The sequence below is a fragment of the Rattus norvegicus genome, chromosome 8, assembly GCF_036323735.1.
Source record: "Rattus norvegicus strain BN/NHsdMcwi chromosome 8, GRCr8, whole genome shotgun sequence".
NCBI lineage: Eukaryota > Metazoa > Chordata > Mammalia > Rodentia > Muridae > Rattus > Rattus norvegicus.
This window is the reverse complement of record NC_086026.1, coordinates 95,620,754-95,641,298: the sequence shown is the minus strand read 5'-3', so window position 1 is coordinate 95,641,298 and position 20,545 is coordinate 95,620,754. Positions and strand designations below refer to the sequence as shown.

The 20,545-nt window shown below is 41.9% G+C and overlaps 1 protein-coding gene, 1 long non-coding RNA gene and 2 pseudogenes across 3 annotated transcripts; 1 reads left to right on the top strand and 3 right to left on the bottom strand.

Annotated features, from left to right (window-relative positions):
* Positions 1 to 4,957: 4,957 nt before the first annotated feature.
* LOC120094218 (uncharacterized) lies at positions 4,958 to 12,042 on the bottom strand. 2 transcript variants are annotated; one of them, XR_005488355.2, is made up of 3 exons: positions 11,776 to 12,042; positions 5,683 to 5,779; positions 4,958 to 5,349 (listed from the first exon to the last, which is right to left on the bottom strand). It is a non-coding gene; the product is annotated as an uncharacterized LOC120094218 (long non-coding RNA). The 2 variants fall into 2 exon arrangements; XR_005488353.2 differs by having other exon boundaries at positions 11,930 to 12,037.
* Positions 9,939 to 19,771, top strand: Qprt-ps1 (quinolinate phosphoribosyltransferase, pseudogene 1; annotated as a pseudogene).
* Positions 14,832 to 15,358, bottom strand: Fam162a-ps1 (family with sequence similarity 162, member A, pseudogene 1; annotated as a pseudogene).
* Rps20l4 (ribosomal protein S20 like 4) lies at positions 18,803 to 19,208 on the bottom strand. The gene has a single exon (XM_039082548.2). It carries the CDS (start codon positions 19,199 to 19,201, stop codon positions 18,842 to 18,844), a length of 360 nt encoding a protein of 119 aa, XP_038938476.1. The 5' UTR covers positions 19,202 to 19,208; the 3' UTR covers positions 18,803 to 18,841.
* Positions 19,772 to 20,545: the final 774 nt, after the last annotated feature.

Below are 20,545 nucleotides of genomic sequence, written 5' to 3'. Positions count from 1 at the left end.
TGTCATACCTTGCTATAAGGCAAAAGCCCTTGCCCTTGTCTGTGGATAGCCCAATTGCCTGCACCGACATGGCAAGGTTTTTGTTGGTTTTCATTTGCTTCGTGCCATCATCGCATGGCATTAAGAATTTCAGAGTAGCAGGGCTTCAGAGAAAAGAGACTCAAAGGTTATGCAGCAGATGGACGCTTAGGATGAGGGAGGAGAAGAGCCGGGACACCGTCCATGTTGGCAGCACAATTGGCTTGAGAAAAATTCCATGACACCCTCTGTTTGTGGATACTCAGGTCATCCAAGTCACAGTAACTTCTTACTTTTCTTTGTGTGAAAAGCGTCTTCTACTTAAGTGCTCACCACCCCTATCTCACACGTGTGAAAATGACGCATGGGTGTTACTAATTTCTGTGTTATTCTTAGTGACAAAAGATTGAAAAACAGATGTCCCCCAGAGAAGATGGAGTACGTACTGTGTCCCAGCTTTACAATAGAATGCCTTGCAGAGGACATGTCCTAAGACTCCAGAAACAAAGACTCACAAACTGTGTGCCTGAGAAGAACATGAATTCGCCATCAGTTTTAAAAGGCAAGCAGTCAAAAATCAAGATGTTGGCAGGGCTATGCTCCCACAGAAACCTGGAGCAGAGAATCCTTTCTCATCTCGTCCTTGCTTCCAGTAGTTTGTCAGCAAGCCTCAGAGTTTGTGTGCCTCTGTCATGTCATCCGTCCCCAAGCGTTCTCCCTGTGGGTCTCTGTATCCACGGCTTACAAGGACACCATTACCATCAGACAGGAAAAACCCATTTTTCAGTATAGATTAATACTAACTAATTATATTCACAGCTGACAGATTTCCACATGATGCCACTTTCTGAAATCCTAGAAGTTAGGACTGCTTTGCACCTTTAAGGAGATATAATTCAACCTATAAAGATCGCTAAGCTAAACTAAATGAAGAAACAAACCTACAGGGCAGAAAATGTAAAATTTTTATGTACAAAAAGAAGAAATGCATACAGACAAATCAGACACATGTAGAAGCCCATTAACGCATTTCTTCTGAAGTATTATCGGAGTGTCGGTGGCTTCCAAGCAAGGAAACTGCACAGTGGTCAGAGAACACACGGAAGTCTCAGGCTCTTCAAGTCACTGCTTTCCTGTGCTATTGGAATTCTGTGTGTAAATTTATTTTTCAAGACACCCCTTGTACAGCTATTCTTTAGTTAAATCTATTACGTATGCAGTTCTATCAAATATTGGGAGAAGATTTTCAGATCCCTTTTTTTCTTCTGATCTGTTCTGACAAGATGAATGGGGGAGTTTACCCAGTTGAGAGGTGTACCAGAAGACCAGGCGGAAAGAATGAGGATGAGGCTGGGCTCAGGTATTGCAGTTCAGCTCCTGAAACTAAGCACAGACAGGAGACAATGCGGAGTCAGGGTTTTCCTGCAAAACTAACATCAGGCCAAGCGGAGGTCAGGGTCAGGTGGGCAGCAAGCCTGCAGCTGTGGCTCAAACACTGAGTTTCCTTAACCTGCCAGTCCTGAGAATGAACCAGCTGTTCAGCAACTGGTTGTCTCGCGCCCAATGTCCCGCCAGCAAGAACGACGCGCGGCAACAGGATTCTTCTGTGAACAAGCCTTTACAGTGTTACAGCTCTTCTCAGTGTTACAGCTCTTCTTAGTGTTACAGCTCTCTTGAACAGGGACCCCGAGCAGCAAAATCGCTCGACTTATATACACAACAGTATGCTAATTATCTCTCAGGGATTGGTGGGGCATGGATCACCCCACTACTTGTCCTCCAGGGATTGACGGAGAATGAATCACCCCATTAGCATATTAACGGTCAACTGACACCTGGTGCAAAAACCGCACATGTGCAGTACCGTTGTTCACCACTGGAGGGCGCCCTACATCTCCTTATCGTATGGCCGCCCTAGCAAGGGGACAAGCCTGCACATGCGCAGTAAGTTGTCGAATCCAGACAAGGCTGGATGTCGGCGCCATCTTTGTTTCTCCGCCGCGCTGCTCTCTACAACAGGTGTCTAGGCCCTGGGATTCAGGCTCAGTGAGCACTATCTCTTGTTTGCTTCTTTAATATGTTCAAAGAGACTTTGGTAAGCATCGGAGATTAGAAGAACCCCAGGAGAGGAGAGGACACTTAATGTTTGCCTTTGGAATTGTCACTTCTCTATGGGAATCTTCTTACAGCTAGCCCTCATCCTAAGGTGTGGGCAGCTAAGAGTGCCCGGGTGGTCCCAAGGCCAAGCTGTCCTATGGGAATTCTGTCCACTTCCTACTTCTCTCCAATAACTCTGAAACAAAAACTTGTCTGATACAGGATTTTACTTTTTTGCCCTGCATCATTTAGATCACGTTGGAAGATGGTCAGTTTGCTATTCTGAAGGGTTTTAAAAAGTAATCCTCAAATATTAGGTCTAGAATGAAATTTTCAATGGAAAAAAATTCTGCAGAATTAGGAAACATGCTGCTGATAACAAAAATCCTAAGCTGTATTTTAATGTACTTTTTTATGACTCATTACTAATATGTTATCTAAATAGAATTGGTAATGAAAAATGAATGTATAAAATATTAATAATTATTTTCTTCTTGAGTGTTTGAAATTTGTCATAGCTAAGGCTCTAAGAACTTTTTCATTTTCAAATATAATTTTTTCAACATAATATTTTTATTAATACTTTTGGAAATTTTACATCACATATTTCTATTAAACTCATTTCTGAGTCCTTCTATGTCTGCCCCCAACAAAGAACTCTTGATATGAAGAGATTTACTTAGTTCATACATGCCACAGTTCATAAAATACATTTTACTTCATTTTATATTTCAATTACCGAAGTATTCTTAGATAGCTGGGGTTCCAAGGAACTTTGGTATGTCTTTCTCACAAGAAAAAGCCATTTCTGGATTCATTTATTTATTTAACAAACATTTTTTGAGCACTCAGTGGCAGAACATATTTGACATTTTTTTCCAAAAAGTGTAACATAAAGGAAATTCATTTAATCACAAAGTTTTTTGACACTAAACATAGTGTCAAAAGTTATAAAGCAAGAAATTATTAAGAAAATAGTATGGGCAGGTTTTTCAGCTGTGAAAATCCAAGTTTCTAAATTGAAATAAATACCCACTATAATGAGTAATCAGTAACATGTAATGATATTATTATATATAATAATAGTAATTGTTAGTGTATTTATAGTAGCATAGTTCGTATTAATGGAGGGTATGCTTTGTGTCAGGCACTGGCTGCCACACCCGATGACCTGTGTTTTATCGCTAGTACCCAAATAGCTGAAGAAGAGAACTAACTTCCACTAATTTTCTTCTGATCTCCATATATGTGCCATACCACATAAGTACCTATACACATACATACACATACACATATATACATGTAAATAAATGTAATAAAATGTTTATCAGTTAATGATGTCACACGTATGCATATAAAGTTTTCAATAAATATTTGTTAGGTTGACTTGACCTAACAAATTCACAGTTGTGCTTGTGCATAGTAATTTAATTACTTATTTTCAAGAGAAGTTACCTTTCCCAGAATAAGACATAAAGTTCAATCAATCGTTCTCAACTGTGGTGACACATTAGAAATATGGGGGAATTTTTTAAAATTCTGATGTCAGATACAACAAAGTATTTAAGAGCTCAGCCTGAATTTAAAAAAAAAAAAATCCGTCTTGATTCCAACACGTACAACACAATAACAGCCAATACTTTAGAACATGGATAGCTTTCCTTCCTAAAGCTCCTTGGAGACTGGAAGCAGCTTGGAGCTCCCTGACACTGTCTTCCTTCCAATCCCAAACTGAATGAAGATTTGGGAGTTTTAACAAGATGGAACCTATCACCTGAGGATTCGAACTGATTAGTACTCCTGAAATGACCCAGGGAATGCTACGTTGCCGAAGCTTGTGTTGCTTCTCTAACCACAAATAGTTAATACTAAAAGGGAGCTCGGTCCAGTACTTTAAACATTGTTTTCACCACAAATCAGCATATCAGTTACTAAATAGAATTCTAAGCTCGCGGAAGCTTTGCTGGCAGTGTTTCAGATTGGGGTATAATTCCGATTTCACACATCAGCAAATAGAAGTTAAAATTTGTTCAGAGCAGTCAACAAGAGGCCTCTGTCACCTGATTTCTATACCTGTGCCTTTCAAACTCGAATGTGTCAAATTCTTTATGGAGACATTCTTTTTTCACATCAAAAATAAATAAATCTTTTTTTTTAATGCGGATGCTCAGCTCCTTTTTTTTTTTTTTTTGGAGCTGGGGACCAAACCCAGGGCCTTGTGCATGCTAGGCAAGCGCTCTACCGCTGAGCTAAATTCCCAACCCCAATAAATCTCTTTTAAGAGATCATATTTATATATAGTTACTATAGCTAATTATAACTTTCCCAGAATGTCTTAGTTAGGGTTTGCATTCTGTGAAGAGACAACATGACCAAGGCAACTCTTATAAGGACAATATTTAATTGGGGCTGTCTTACAGGTTTAGAGGTTCAGTCCATTATTATCATCAAGGTGGGAGCATGGGAGTATCAAGGCATGGGAGAGGGAGGAGCTGAAAGTTCTACATCTTCATCTGAAGGCTGTTAGGAGAAGACTGACTTCTAGGCATCTAGGACTAGGGTATTAAAGCCCACTTCCACAATGACAACAAGGCCACACCTAGTCCAACAAGGCCACACCTCTTAATAGTGCCACTCCCTGGGCCAAGCATATTCAAACCACCACCCAGAACTTTTTGAAAGCAAAATTTAGACATGTGAAAGAAGTTGACATCTGTGTCTACAGCCTTTTATGTCATGCCTTCTGCAAAAGAAAACCAGTAAGAGAAATATGTAATAAATAAATAAATAAATATATCTCCTATTTTAATGGTTCTATTTCATTTTGAAGAAAATACCAGACTTCACATTCTAAATGTGCAATTTATTTTCCAATGAATATTTCTCTTGCAGAACAAGAACATCTGGAGTAGTGGTTATTCTAAGAAATCAGGCCAGTATAATTTGTGTAATAATTCTATGTGTTACTCTTGTTTGTAATTTTTCCACATAGAAATAAATGGCCATGTTTAAAATCTATAAATTTCCCACAAAGCTGCCAGCAGTTCAACTTTGAAACAGTTACTTCCTAATCTTATAAAAGTGCAGAGGAGTTGTGCAGAGGAAGCAGCCAGACTTCATGCTCCATTATGGGCCTTTACCATATGCATCTGAAGACCACGAACATGGTGTTGCCATTCATGGTACATAACCCTTGCTCATCACGATGGCACGATAAGATCCAATAGAACCTTGCTGGACAGAAAGGAAAGGTTTTGTGCAGATTATCGAAAAGACCAGGGTGGTTCTATTAAGGTCTAATTGCAGGTATTTACAAGTGATTCTCAACCTGTGGGTCTTGACCCCTGTAGGTAGGGGTTGGGGGAGATTTAGTGACCCTTTCGCAGCAACTACATATTGGATACTTATATTAAAACTCACAACAGTAGCAGAATTTCCATTATGAAGTAGCAATGAAAATGATTTTTTGGTTGGGAATCACCACACACGAGGAGCTGTATTAAAGAGTAACAGCATTAGGAAGGTTGAGAAACAATGGTCTTACACTCTGCAAGAAAAAAGCCTTACCTTTCTCCAGCACTGTGTTCTACATGTTCTTCTGCCCTTTGTTGCATTTAAGTAGATGGGAGCAACATTTCGAGGAACTATTAGAAACTCCAGTGCTCTACAAAAGGAAAAAAAAAAGCACATAAAAAGTTGTCTAATCAAGACTTAAGACCTTATTTCTAGTCCTTTCTTCACCAAAACTTTATATAACCTTGGGGGCACTTCTCAGAGCCTATATTTCCTCATCTGTGAAATGAAGGCATTAGACTAGAATGATCTTTCCTTTCAGTCTGAACGCTCCACAATATGTTTCTGTTTCTCAAATGTAATATACATTTAACATGGGCTATATCAGAAATCTAAATCTCTATGTAGGTCTTTGAAAAATTATTTTGCTGCCAGGATCAGAGGATATTTTTCAATTTGAAGTCATCAAAACGTTTTATAGCACAAATATATAGGATGTATACGTAAAAGGCTGAAGGTGGAACCTTGTTTGTAGTGGTTTGAACATGTGTGGCCCGCACAGACTCATGTTTGAATGCTTAGCTCATAGAGCGTCACTTTTAGGAGGTGTGGCCTTGTTGGGAAAAGTGTGAAGTTTGAAGGAAGTGCGTCACTGTAGGGGCGGGCTTTGAGGTCTCCTATGCTCAAGCTACTCCTGCGTGGTACCCAGTCTCCTGCTGCCTGCAAATCAAGATGGAAACCTCTCAGCTCCTTTTCCAGCTTCTCCAGAAACCGTGTTTGCCTGGACACTGCCGTGCTTCCCACCATGATGATAAAGCACCAAATCTCTGAAACTGTGAGTCGGCACCAGTTGAATGTCTTCCTTTAAAAGAGTTGCCTTGGTTTTGGTGTCTCTTCATGGAGATAAAACCCTAAGATAGAAGTTGGTCCTAGACACTGGGCTATTGCTGTGATAGCTCTGACCATGTTTTTGTTTGAAGGAATATAGGCTTTGGTACTATGGATTTGACACGTAGTTGAACACTTTAAGTGGGACTTAATGGGCCATTCTAGGAGGACGTGGAAGGTAACAGTGCTGAGGGTGATTTGAATTACGGGGGCCTGGCTCAAGAGGTTTCAGAGAAACCATGTTAGTATGTAGCCTAGAGACCGTTCTTGTGTTAGTTTGGTAAAAACAAAAAAATGCGGCTGCTTTTTGCCCTTTGTCGGAAAAGTTTGCCTGAGGCTAAAGTGAAGAGTTTTTGGATTAATTGCATTGGGTAAAGGAAATCTCAAAATAGCCGAGTATAGACTCTGCCATGTGGTGACTAATGTTAACTCTTATGAAGACTGGTTTTTTTTTTTTTTTTTTTTTTTGGTTCTTTTTTTCGGAGCTGGGGACCGAACCCAGGGCCTTGCGCTTCCTAGGTAAGCGCTCTACCACTGAGCTAAATCCCCAGCCCCATGAAGAGTGTTTTAATGAAATGGATCAAGCTGAGCAAGGAAAAAAATAAGTGTGTGGTTCAAGGATTAAAAGGGAACCAGGAAGTGGAATGGAGCTAAACAGATAAACAGTGAGATAAACAGATTAAAGATATTAATTTAATATCTTTAAATATAGAATTTAGGGAGTGGTGGCCTCAGGGCAAGATTCCACCTTGTGACAAGAAATTATTAGAGAAAATCTTAGGCTCAGATGTTATGGTACATTACATGCCTTTATTTTTTTTTTATTATTAACTTGGGTATTTCTTATATACATTTCGAGTGTTATTCCCTTTCCCGGTTTCCAGGCAAACATCCCCCTAATCCCTCCCCCTCCCCTTCCTTATGGGTGTTCCCCTACCCATCCTCCCCCCATTGCCGCCCTCCCCCCAACAATCTAGTTCACTGGGGGTTCAGTCTTAGCAGGACCCAGGGCTTCCCCTTCCACTGGTGCTCTTACTAGGATATTCATTGCTACCTATGAGGTCAGAGTCCAGGGTCAGTCTATGTATAGTCTTTAGGTAGTGGCTTAGTCCCTGGAAGCTCTGGTTGCTTGGCATTGTTGTACATATGGGGTTTCGAGCCCCTTCAAGCTCTTCCAGTTCTTTCTCTGATTCCTTCAACAGGGGTCCTATACTCAGTTCAGTGGTTTGCTGCTGGCATTCGCCTCTGTATTTGCTGTATTCTGGCTGTGTCTCTCAGGAGAGATCTACATCCGGCTCCTGTCGGTCTGCACTTCTTTGCTTCATCTATCTTGTCTAATTGGATGGCTGTATATGTGTGGGCAAATGTGGGGCAGGCTCTGAATGGGTGTTCCTTCTGTCTCTGTTTTAATCTTTGCCTCTCTATTCCCTGCCACGGGTATTCTTATTCCCCTTTTAAAGAGGAGTGAAGCATTCACATTTTGATCATCCGTCTTGAGTTTCATTTGTTCTAGGCATCTAGGGTAATTCAAGCATTTGGGCTAATAGCCACTTATCAATGAGTGCATACCATGTGTGTTTTTCTGTGATTGGGTTACCTCACTTAGGATGATATTTTCCAGTTCCAACCATTTGCCTATGAATTTCATAAAGTCATTGTTTTTGATAGCTGAGTAATATTCCGTTGTGTAGATGTACCACATTTTCTGTATCCATTCCTCTGTTGACGGGCATCTGGGTTCTTTCCAGCTTCTGGCTATTATAAATAAGGCTGCGATGAACATAGTGGAGCACGTGTCTTTGTTATATGTTGGGGCATCTTGTGGGTATATGCCCAAGAGAGGTATAGCTGGATCCTCAGGTAGTTCAATGTCCAATTTTCTGAGGAACCTCCAGACTGATTTCCAGAATGCTTGTACCAGTCTGCAATCCCACCAACAATGGAGGAGTGTTCCTCTTTCTCTGCATCCTCACCAGCATCTGCTGTCATCTGAGTTTTTGATCTTAGCCATTCTCATTGGTGTGAGGTGAAATCTCAGGGTTGTTTTGATTTGCATTTCCCTTATGACTAAAGATGTTGAACATTTCTTTAGGTGTTTCTCAGCCATTCGGCATTCCTCAGCTGTGAATTCTTTGTTTAGCTCCGAACCCCGTTTTTTAATAGGGTTATTTGTCTCCCTGCGGTCTAACTTCTTGAGTTCTTTGTATATTTTGGATATAAGGCCTCTATCTGTTGTAGGATTGGTAAAGATCTTTTCCCAATCCATTAAAGGCTAGGCTCACAACCATTACATGCCTTTAATCCCAACACTCACTTTTGAGACAGAGGTATGCAGATCTCTGAGTTCAAGGCCAGCCTGATCAACAGAGCAAGTTTCAGAACAGTCAATCTTAGGCAGTGAAGGAAACCATGGAAAATAGACAACTGGCAAAGAAGTAATTGAACAACAGGGCCATCTTTCAGCCCCAGCAAGCAGCAGAACTTGGCAGTTTTGGGCACATGGTTCTGGCTTTGATGACAAAGGAAAGTCACTGAAGCTAGATGTGTGGCAGGAATATCCTTGCATGGACTCCTGGAAAGGTCATTGTGTACTATGAAGGTGAATCCTATTTTGCCTTAGAGACCCCAAAATGTTCGAGATGCCAGAACACTGGGATACCTTCCAGGAAAAGCTGCCAACAGGGAGTAGAACCAGCCCAAGAGAAAGAGGTGTGTTGTGGTCAACAAATTGACTGGAAGGACGTGGAGATCTAAAGAATATTTTGATATCAGATAGGGAGATGCAGGGTTTGGAATTTGCCCAGCTGGTTTTCAGTCTCGCTTTGGTCCAATATCTCTTCAGTATGCCCCTTTCCTACCTTTTGGAACAATAATGGATAGCCCGTGCCACTGTATGTTGGAACTATGTGATCTGGTTTTGATTTTGATATTATAGGGAATTAAAATTAGGAGGTTGCCTTTGAACTTTAAATGTTTAAACATTGTTGAGACTGTTATAGAATATGGGGAGCTTCGAAGCTGAACTAAACGCATTTTTGCATTATGTTATAGCTACAAGCCTATGGGAACCAGGGAGTGGAATGTTCTGATTTGAATAGGTGTGACCCCCCCATAGACTCATGTGTCTAATTACTTGACCCATAAGGAGTGACACTCTTTGGAGGTGTGGCCTTGTTGGAGGAAGTGTGTCGATGTAGGGGTGGGTTTTGAGGTCTCCTGTGATCAAGCTATACCCAGTGTGATACCCAGTCTCCTTCTGCTACCTACAGATCATGATGTAGAACTCTCAACTCCTCCAGAACCATGTCTTCCTGGACACTGCCATACTTTCCAACATGATGATAATGGACTGCACCTCTGAACATGTAAGGCAGCCCCAATTAAATGTTGTCCTTTATAAGAGTTGCATTGGTCACGGTGTCTCTTCATAGCAATAAAACCCTAATTAAGACACTCTCCAACCTGAGACTGTCATTCTTGATAAGAAGCAGGGTGACACAGTGGTTAAGACACTGCTCATCCTAATAAATCTAAAGGTCAAATAAAGATTCCAGAATGTGTGTAGGCAAGGACATTTCTAAAAAGAAAGCATAGATGTGATCAAAGGATATCTGGAAGAATGCTCAGAGAGACATGGACAGTAAGACTGCAATGAGAAACCACCTCACACTTCTTAGATATTGACTACTATCAAAGAAAAGAGACTGGAGAGGTTAATAGGGTTTAAAACAGTTGCTATGCAAGCCTGAAGACCTGAGTTCAAATCCCAAGCACCTATATAAAACACCATGGCTATACATGTTTGTTACCCAGCACCATGGAAAGCATAGGCAAGAGTACTGTGGAAATTTGCTGGCTGCTGGCCTAGCTCCAAGTGCAGTGAGAAACTCTCTCTGAAGAGAATTAAACAGCAAGCAGCACAGCTGGATACCTGAAATCTGGCTGCCACATAAAAATGAATATATACGCTCATACCCGCACATGAACATATGCTACATCTCTCTCACCGTCTCTCTGTCTCTGTCTCTGTCTCTCTCCGCACGCCCCACACATGTACACAATGAAAGGTTAAGTGTTGGCAAGAAGTGGGAAACAGGAAAGTCTTATACACTGGTGATGCTATTGAAAATTAATTCAGCCACTTTAAAAAAACGGTATTGAGGTTCTCCCCCCACACCCACACACAAAATTTAAAATAGAACTACCATGTCCCCCAGCAATTCTACTTCTGGGTGTGTATTTAAAGGATCTGAAATCAGCATATCAAAGAGAAGACATCTCACGTTGCACTGCAGCCCTGTTCACAGTAGCCAGAATATGGAGACCTCCTGGAGGTGCATCAGCAAACGTGTTGACTTTTTAAAATGAGGTATGCACTGTGGATTACATTCATGCTTTGAAAGACAGGGAATTTTACCATCTGTGGCAATGTGGATTAACTCAGAGAACACTGTGCTAACAGGAACGAGTCAGGTGTAGAGAAACAAACACTGACGAACTCGCCTAAAGATGGACTCAAAAGCTTTCTACCAGAGTCTGGAGGGGAGAGGGTGGATAGAGAAGGGAGAGATGTTGGTCAAAGGGCACAAAGCTTCCATGAGAAATGAGGGGTAAGCTATGGTGTTTTATTGCACAGCAGTGTGATTACAGTTACAATAGCTAAATGATAGATTCTGGTTCATCTCCCACAGAGATGACAAGTGACGAATGGCAGGTGTGGCTACATTAAATGACTTGGTTTGATCATTGTAGAGTGCGCGTATACATCAAGATATCACAACATACCCCATAATTACACATATTTTTACATTTTAATAAAGGATGTGAGGTGTGTGTCTGTGAGGTGTGTGTGTGTGTGTGTGTGTGTGTGTGTGTGTGGTGGGGGCGGGGCAGTGAATTTCCTAGTGATACCTACTTCCTCTGATGTTTGAAAACAACTGAGAATCTGAAGTCTTTGAAGAGGGAAGGAGATGCAGCGAGATAGTTGAATAATTCTGGTTTCTTCTCGGTTGCTGTGATAAAAATCCTCTGATCAAAAGCAACTAAGGGGAGGAAAGGACTTATTTCAGCTTGCCGGTCTCAGTCCATCACTGAAGGAAAGGCAGGGCAGGACCTTATAAAGGGACCAGAAGGCTTGCCATTCCACACAACACGCCCTTCTTCCAAGGAACTCATAGTCACAGAAGTACAACGGAACCATTGAGAAACACTGCTTACTGGCTCACTCAGATCCATGCTTAAGTAGCTTTGACCACCTACCTGGAAGTGGGGCTGCCCACAGTAGGCTGGACTGTCCCCCATCTATCAGCAATCAAGATAAATCCATACAGATAGGTCCACAAGTCTCCCTTCTCAGGGACTCTAAGGTGTGTTGTTGACTGGTAAAGCTAACCAGAACCCCAGCCCCTCATACCAAATGAGAAAGCAGCAAGTGGCTGGAAACTTAGGTCAGAAAGGGAAAAGCTCCTGGAGAATGTCCTTCATCACCAGCATCTGCCACCAGGGCTGCACGGTCCTTACAGACTCTACGCTCTATGGTCTCCATGGCAATGAGGACCACTTAAGCAAACATTCCTTGCAGTCACTGCATTGCCAGATAGGCTGTTTCTCTAGCTTGGGTTTTCTGTGATGTTCAGTACAGAAAAGAAGTTGAGGTTACGTCTCATGAATGAGAAAACAGAATTCCTAGGGAGGCAGAGAAAAAAACTGAAGAGCATGAGGTAAATTTAAGATTTCTGGAGATTTTTGGAAGCATAGACATAAATGCATTGGTGAATTCAAATACATTCCTGCTGTGGTTGGTGTTTTGCTCAAATTCACTTTGTTTTGCTTTGCCTGCATCTACTCTCCTGGGATATTTAGGCCTGATCACTCTCTGAGAAAAACACATTCTTTGTCACCATAACAGTCTGGGCAATTTGTGTTTTTATGGTGATGATCTTGGAAACTTCATGCGGCATCATTGTCCTTTCTACTCAAACATACATACAAGATAGAGAAGAGTAAAATTCCTCATCATTTGCTATCTTAACGTGGCAGCTTTGTGATCAACCATCAGATCCAGTCTGCATTTATTTCAAAGGATTTTGGAAGCAACAGCTACAAAAAGTGTTGGCATTTACACAATCAAGTAATTCTGTATAAGTTTTTAGAATGGGACCAAGCATCAAATAATTATGTACACATGGTGCTTTACTGTCCAAACAGAAGTCTCCATTAATACCTCACTTCTCGGAATGGGGAGGTGGCTCAGTGAGCACACCCCTTTTATGACCTGAGTTCGGATTCTCAGTATCCACATAAGAAGTCAGCCATGGTGGCTGTGATGAACCCCAACACTTGGGAGAGGGAGACAGGCAGAGCCCGAGGGCTCACAACCATCAGCCTGCCCTGCTGAGCCGGGTTCAGTGAGCCCTTCACTCTCAAAAGGTGGAAATGGTAGTGGAGAATATTGGGTGTTGATTCTGTACCCCATTCACATAGGTGAGTGAACCCCCACAAATACACAGACATGTATACAACATGTATACATATATATAAACACTACACACAAACAAATCCACACACACACATCCATGCACACACTAACTTCTTAATAAAGTCCTGCAATTTTGGAAGGATGGATGGAAAGATAGATTTTCTTTCTGGATTGTTTGAGGTGGTCTCAGTGGTAGGTCATGGTGAAGCTTAAAACAAGGCTTTAATATAAACCCTTTTAGTTTTAAAACCATACTACATTCTGGGTTGCAATAACACTATAAAAATGATTTGATAAAGGTTTTTGAAGAAAAAAGAGGAAAACCGCAAGTGAAAACAAAAACAGAACTCCTCTCTCCCAGGAGGAATCACTTTTGTCTAGGGACAAGGCCCCTGATAGGTTGCTTATCCAGTCCCAAACATTCAGCTCCAAACGGAGGCACACACAAGCAACACCATCATCTTTATTGCCTCGTGTCTCCCAGGCCTGTGGTCCTTATAATTAAATTTAGGCTATTGTAGACTCTTTCTTTTATCACATCTATCTATCCTAACAGTCAGATTTAGGATAAAATAAAGGAGTATTTTTTTTATTTGTCCTATAAGACAGCTCAGTGGTGAAAGGCTTTCCAACAACGGTGATGACCTTAGTTCAGTCCTTAGGGTAGGAGAGAATTGACTCTAGGAAGTTGTCTGCTCTTCTCTCCATAAGCACCATGATGTGTGTCCACCTTCCTCAGAATAAATGATAAATCAATGTACCATATAACACACACATATGTGTGTGTGTGTATATATATATATATATATATATATATGATTCTGTCCTTCATAAACATAGGTGAGTGAAGCCTCCAAAATACACATACATGTATACAAATATACACATATACACAGTACACACAAATACACAAATACCACATACATATCCATGCATACACTAACTTTGTAATATATAAAGTCATGCAATTTGGTAGGATTTATATATGGGTCGGATATGTTCATATGTATGTATGTGTGTGTATGTATGTATGTATGTATGTATGTATGTATGTATGTATGACATCCTTGAATATACCTGCTTTCCAAGTCTTTGCTTCACATTCTTGGTGTCCAGGAACACCTGTAGAAGAAATATTGAAAGGGTTTATGAACCACATTTATCTAGATCCTAAAAATCCATTAAGGACTGAGCTAAATGCCTTACCTGAATCATCTCAAAACAAATCTAAAGATGTGAACTACAGTGACCCCACTTTACAGAGATGTGTCTGGAGAACAGCATTTGGCAGAGTTACTGGTACCAGTCAGTCCTGTCTGACGCCAAAGCCTTTTCTCCTAACAACCACCTTTGCCTGAGAAAGTATGAGGGGGTGTCAGACTGAGGGCAGAGACAGGGTAGATTGTATGGATCCTGAAATGTGTTCCCATCATTAGGAACTCATATATCACAAGAGATTTAACTAGGCAGGAATGTTAGACAGTAGCAAAACCTCACATTAAACTAGGTTAAGCCAAGCAATTTTTATTTAGTATAAAAATTGGTAGCTTCCAGAAGGGAACCAGTCTAGTTTGGTGTTCTATTATATAGGCTGACTGTGTCCATGATGAAGATGATAATTCCTGATGTCTTACAGTTAGGATTATGGTCTCTGTAGCTCATGACTTCAACTAAATAACCTTCTTCACACCAGTTATGTTTTATTTTTGTGTGTTTGTTCTTTTCTTTTTTTTTTTTTCTTTAAGAAAATTTACTTGTTTCTCTACAGCGAAATAGGAAAGCGGAATACGTCTGTGCAAAGCACATGTCTGCAAAGTGGGTCTCAGATCACATCCTTTCTAAAGCAGGCTTCTTGTTGTAACCTTACTCCTGGCTTTTCCAAATCCAGCACAAATACATCTAGTCCGTTTTGGCCTTCATAGCTGCCTCCACTCTCAGACGGGCTTTCCTTTCTAGGTTCAAGCTTGTTAAAGACTCATGTCTTTTCGCAGCCTTCTTGCCCTCAATAACCATATAGACGCATCCTGCCACTGTCAGGGCAATCATTAAATAGCTGACCTTCACCCGGATCTTGTTCTTTGCAGCGTCAAGCATCTCAAATGAGATTGTCTCTGGTATCTCTTCCTCCTTCTTGAAGTGGCCTGACCATAGCAGAATCTTCCTCTTGAAGTCTGTGGACTTGTGCAGCGGCATCCTGTGTCTCTAAGACTGGGTTTGGAGCTTTGGGACTTTCCTGTGGCTTGGTGCAGAATCCATTGATCCTCTTCAAGTCAGTGTTTCTAACCTTAGAGACGAGGAAGCATTTCTTTCATATAACCTAAAACAATGTCCAGCCGCCAGGCGCAGGCCGCGGAGGCTCCACATGGCCGCCTGCTCCGCGCACAGCACCCCACGCGCCGCTGCGCTGGCGCTCCTCTTTTCTTTTTTTAAGGATCTCTCTGTGTAGTGTGTAGCGTTGGCTGTTCTGGAACTCACTCTGTAGACCAGGCTGGCCTTGAACTCAGAAAGATCTACCTGCCTCTGCCTCCCCAGCACTGAGATTAAAGCACACCACCGCCCAACATGACACCAATTCTTAAAAGAGAACTCGGTTGATCTTGGATCACGTGCTCATTTTTTGATTAGTTACTATTGAGGGAAAGTGCAGTCCTCCTGTTGGCTAGCCCAAGAAAAGCAATATGTTATTAACAATAACCCTTTCTAGAGGGTCACACTACTTGGACAAAGAAATATCTAGCTTATTCTTAAACCGTAGATCAATAATACTGGAATAATAACCTTTTCCCCTAAAGCTTATTTTTCTTCTTTTTAGCAAAGAAATCATGAAATGTACAGAACTGTTGCTTCACTCTGAAAATAATAAAAAAAAAAAATTACCTAAGGTAAGAGCCATTCTTATAAGGAGAAGTGGAGATGAACCATTTTTATCTGAAATAAGTCTGATGGATTGAAAGCAATCTTTAACTTGGAATCTCCCGTGACAAATTATCTGCTAACATGCCTACCTTTGTTCTCCTCATCCAGCGTCCTCTTCTCTAATGGTGAGCAGGTGACTTATATTGAGAACTTGATGGTAGGGATATTGACAAACTAGCCCGGGGGTGGGGGTGGGGGATTGTTCTTTTCTGTTCTCCTTCCCTTCTTTCTCTAATTGCCTAGAAAACCAAGCTTTTAATACTCTCCAGAAGACTTCTTTACACTTTTTTTTCTAGTGGAGAACTCTTCTTATATTGTATCTAAGGTATTGAGTGTGTTCCCTTACTTTCTCCCATCCTTCTACTAGAAGCAATGTGCTTAAGCTCCCATTTACTATATTTGTGCCTTAATCAGAGCTATTATCTGTTTAAAATATAGTGGTGATCAATAAATATTGACTCTGACCTCATAGGTAGCAATGAATATCCTAGTAAGAGCACCAGTGGAAGGGGAAGCCCTGGGTCCTGCTAAGACTGAACCCCCAGTGAACGTGATTGTTGGGGGGAGGGCGGCAATGGGGGGGAAGGACGGGGAGGGGAACACCCACATAGAAGGGGAGGGGGAGGGATTAGGGGGATGTTTGCCCGGAAACCGGGAAAGGGAATAACACTCGAAATGTATATAAGAAATACTCAAGTTAATAATAATAAAAAAAAGATGAAACAAGAAAAAAAATAAATATTGACTAAGTGAATGAAAACATATTATTGTTGTTGTTGCTGCTGCTGCTGTTGTTGTTATTATTATTATTATTATTATATGTGTAAGATGCTGATTCTCTGATTTGGTAAGATTCAAGACAATGGAATCCAGAAAATCATTTGTAAAACTCAAATCACCACAGACATGTCTAAATTGATATCTCAATGTATAATCATATACCCAAATGATTCTCATACCAGACTTTTGGTATGAAGTAACAGAATCGAATGCTTAAGGAGGCATAAAATGCATACATTTCGGTGAGTTTTGGAGTCCAGCAGAACCAGGTTCTATTGCTAGCTCTTCCGGTTGTTGTTACTATGCACTGAGTGCCTGTAACACTGGGTGGTGTGACACAGCAACCAGGTAGCACTCACAGAAGTCCTTCATGCACTTGTTGTGCACAGAGAAATCAAGCTGGAACTGGACTGGAAGTTTCCTCCGATGAGAGCTTTCAAAGTGCTTCGGAAACTGCTGAAGGAGAAAATTCACCCAGCATAGCAATGTAACAGGCCAGACTTGCCTGCTAGTGCAACAATGACAGCTTATGTGGAAGGAGCCAGCCACTTTCAGATTAGATTTGAAGCCCACTACACAGAATGGATGAATACCTGGTACTGTAAACCTAGTCAAAGACCCTGGCTTTGAATGCCAGAGGCCCACAGGGCCAACCTACGACTATTGTTTTGTTAACTGGAATGATGTCAGATTTGCCTCTAAGTGTTTATATTCATATACATAGATGAGTGCTATTCTCGGCCCTGATCAGAGAAACTTGTTTCCCACAGGCAATTGTTGGTGCATTGACCCAAAAACTGATCGATGTGCTAAGAGTAAGTGACCTTTAATTGCTTGTTCCTTAATAGGGCTCGAAGCTCCTTCCCTCACAACAAGGCTCATGAAAGATCACAAAAGAGAGAACAGGAAGAGTGTAAGATATGGAGGACGGAAACATTCGATCTGAACAATGGTGGACACACGGACCAGCTGGCTGCTCCAGGTCACCATGAGCCCTGAAGGCCTGCTGCCCCTACTACCCTGGCAGCCCTAGCGAACAGCTGACTGAAAGAGGAGATGCTTGGGCCTCAATTTTGCATCCTTGATTACCATAAAAGTCAGCCCCAACGCTGGCTGCACTTGTGAGCCAAATCTCCCCGGGTTCTGGCAGGGAGACCTTTCTTTGATGCCATATTCACTCAATTGCCTAATGTCCTGGTGACTCCGGGAGGGAGGAACCTGTAGTCACTGTGGCAGAGGTCAGGGGACATGCTGCTGGGGAAACGGATGGCCCTTAACACCTTGGCCTGCTGCAGTGGAATTGCCAGCAAACGGCAGTGACAGCTGTAAATGTGGCCAGGAGCACCGGCTGGACTGGATGCATGGCGGACACAAGGAAGACCATACCGGGGTTCCGACTGGTAGAGAAGTGTGGGCTCCTATTAAGCAGGGCTGCATGTCACCACTATGACCAGGAATGGTTGGTGATGGTGAAAGACAACCAGGTGGTGGCAGCCGGCAGCATGAAAAAGACAGTGCAGCGTTGAAGGCCCCTCGGGCAGCCCATACTCCCTGAAGGTAAGAGGCGGAATGTAGCAGCCTGAAGGAGGCCTTGCAGGCAGCAGAGACTGGGGCTGACCTGGTAATGCTTGACAACCTCAAGCCTGAGAAGCTGCATCCAACAGTAGCTGCACTTAAAGCCAAATTCCCCAGGGTGGCTGTGGAAGCCAACGGGGACATCACACTGGGCAACCTCCATCAGTTCTGTGGAGGGCACACTGACGTCATCTCATTCGGGATGCTGACCCCAGGCCACGCCTCATGCCCGCCAGTCCTAAACTCGAAGAAGATGCCACCAGAATAGACTACTGCGGCCTGTTGGGCCTCTCAGGATCATCTTTAGGTTCAGAGGCCAACAGGAATACCTGGCATTAACCTAGGCTTCCTGCTGGCTCTGCCATCTCCAGCTTCTGTGTCTTGCCAGGGCTGACTTTGGTTTTGCTCGCTTCAGTTTTTTCATCTGTTAAATGGGTCTAATAAATGTTCAGCCTTACTGGGCTGTAGATGACAACTAAATAAAAAAAAAAGATTTGCAGGATGAGAAAATGCCATAAAACTGCCATTCTTTTTTTTTTTTTTAAACAATTAAGTCAATTTATTTAAACAGTGGACTTAGGCATCTGCAATGGTGACTTCAACCTCCACTCCAGGCTCAATACTGATGGAAGTAATCTGCTTAACAATCTCTGAAGGACTGTGTAAGTCAATGAGTCGCTTGTGGATTCTCATCTGGAAACGATCCCACGTCTTGGAGCCTTCACCGCAAGGGGTTTTTCTGGTAGTGATTCTCAATGTCTTGGTAGGCATGTGCACTGGTCCTTTCACTTTCAGATTCTTCTCCTTTGCGCCTCTGATCAAGTCCGCACAAACCTTTTCCAGCGACTTCACGTTGCGGCTGGTGAGCGTGATTCGAATCCGGTGAATCGCCACTTCGGGCTCCACGGGAGTCTTCCCGGTATCTTTAAATGCCATGGCTGAGGCGTAAAAACTGCCATTCTTAACATGCAAGGCAGCAAAGTCTACTGGACAAGACTGGTCCTATCGACATTTCATCCTGGATAATAGGGGCGGGGCTTAAAAGGCCCCACCCTCCCTGAGGCGGCATAGGCACCTAATGATGGCTGAAAGAGGGGAAGTTACATTCCTCAGTTGTGTATCCACTGGTACATTGCCCTTATTTATATAAATAATCCCTGACTCAGGCTTAAGTACTGTGAGCTATACATACACACACAAAACAGACGTGAAAGCAAGACGTGGATTGAGAAGGAAGAAGGGATGTGGTGTAGGGAAAAAGAAATGAGAGCTTTGAATAAAGAACAGTGTGTGTGATAAGAGAATAACTTTTTACAAAAGGATAAAATATCAAAAACAAAAGAAAAAGTCTCTCATGTCATTGTAAGCAGACACGGGTCTACAGGCCCTGTGGCGCCATAGCGTTAGACGTAACCGCCTCACTCCCGTGACTGACCATTGATGCTAACTCTTGACCAGTGTGCCTACATGCCGCTTCCCTTGAATAAAGGTCTAAAGTAGATACGATTTATTGTAAGTCCATTGGTTTCTACGAGGAAAAGCACCACAAAGAACAAGGTAGAAACTGCATGACCTTTTCTGACCAGGTTTCAGGAGTCACTCCCAGTGGATTCTGTTAGCCACAGGTGAGTCACTCAGGTCAGCTCAGTTCCAGAGGAAAGGGGAATGTTTTAAATTCACCACACGGGCTCTACCACCTAGCATTTTAGTAGGCAGAGGGAAAATTATTCTTCTGAATTTTTCAATCTATAAAATGTGATCCTTTGAGGATTAAAAGAGATGCTGACTGCATTTATCTCAGCAAGCTTTCAAATATCCTTCTGCTATTGAGAAAAGATACATGGGAAAACCCTTACAGTCCCCCCAAAAGCTGCCATGAATTCTATCACCCTGGCTATCAGAGAAGAACATTACTCTCTTATATTTTCCTCCAATTATCCCTTGCTAGCCTACTGTGTTCTGCAGGAATACATTTGTAAAAAACAAATTCTAAAATATTTTTAGACATATTCGTTCCGAGTGCCAATCAGTTAGCCCAAATATGAGTTTGTTGAGCCCCATCCATGTGTCTATCACCATCAGGTTCTCTCCCATATCTGCATATAGTTCTATTTACTTATTATTAGCCATAATTACTTGCAACATTGTAATTCTCTCAGGAATGAAATAAAATATCTTACCAGAAAAAATATCTGTTACTTATTAAATGATAAGATGCTTTATGAGGCTAAAAGAGAACAGGAGAGAGTGAGAGCTGATCTTCATCTAATACAAAAGCAA

Excerpts from the sequence above, each read along its gene's own strand:
- Rps20l4 (XM_039082548.2), bottom strand. The coding sequence starts at position 19,201 with ATGGCATTTAAAGATACCGGGAAGACTCCCGTGGAGCCCGAAGTGGCG.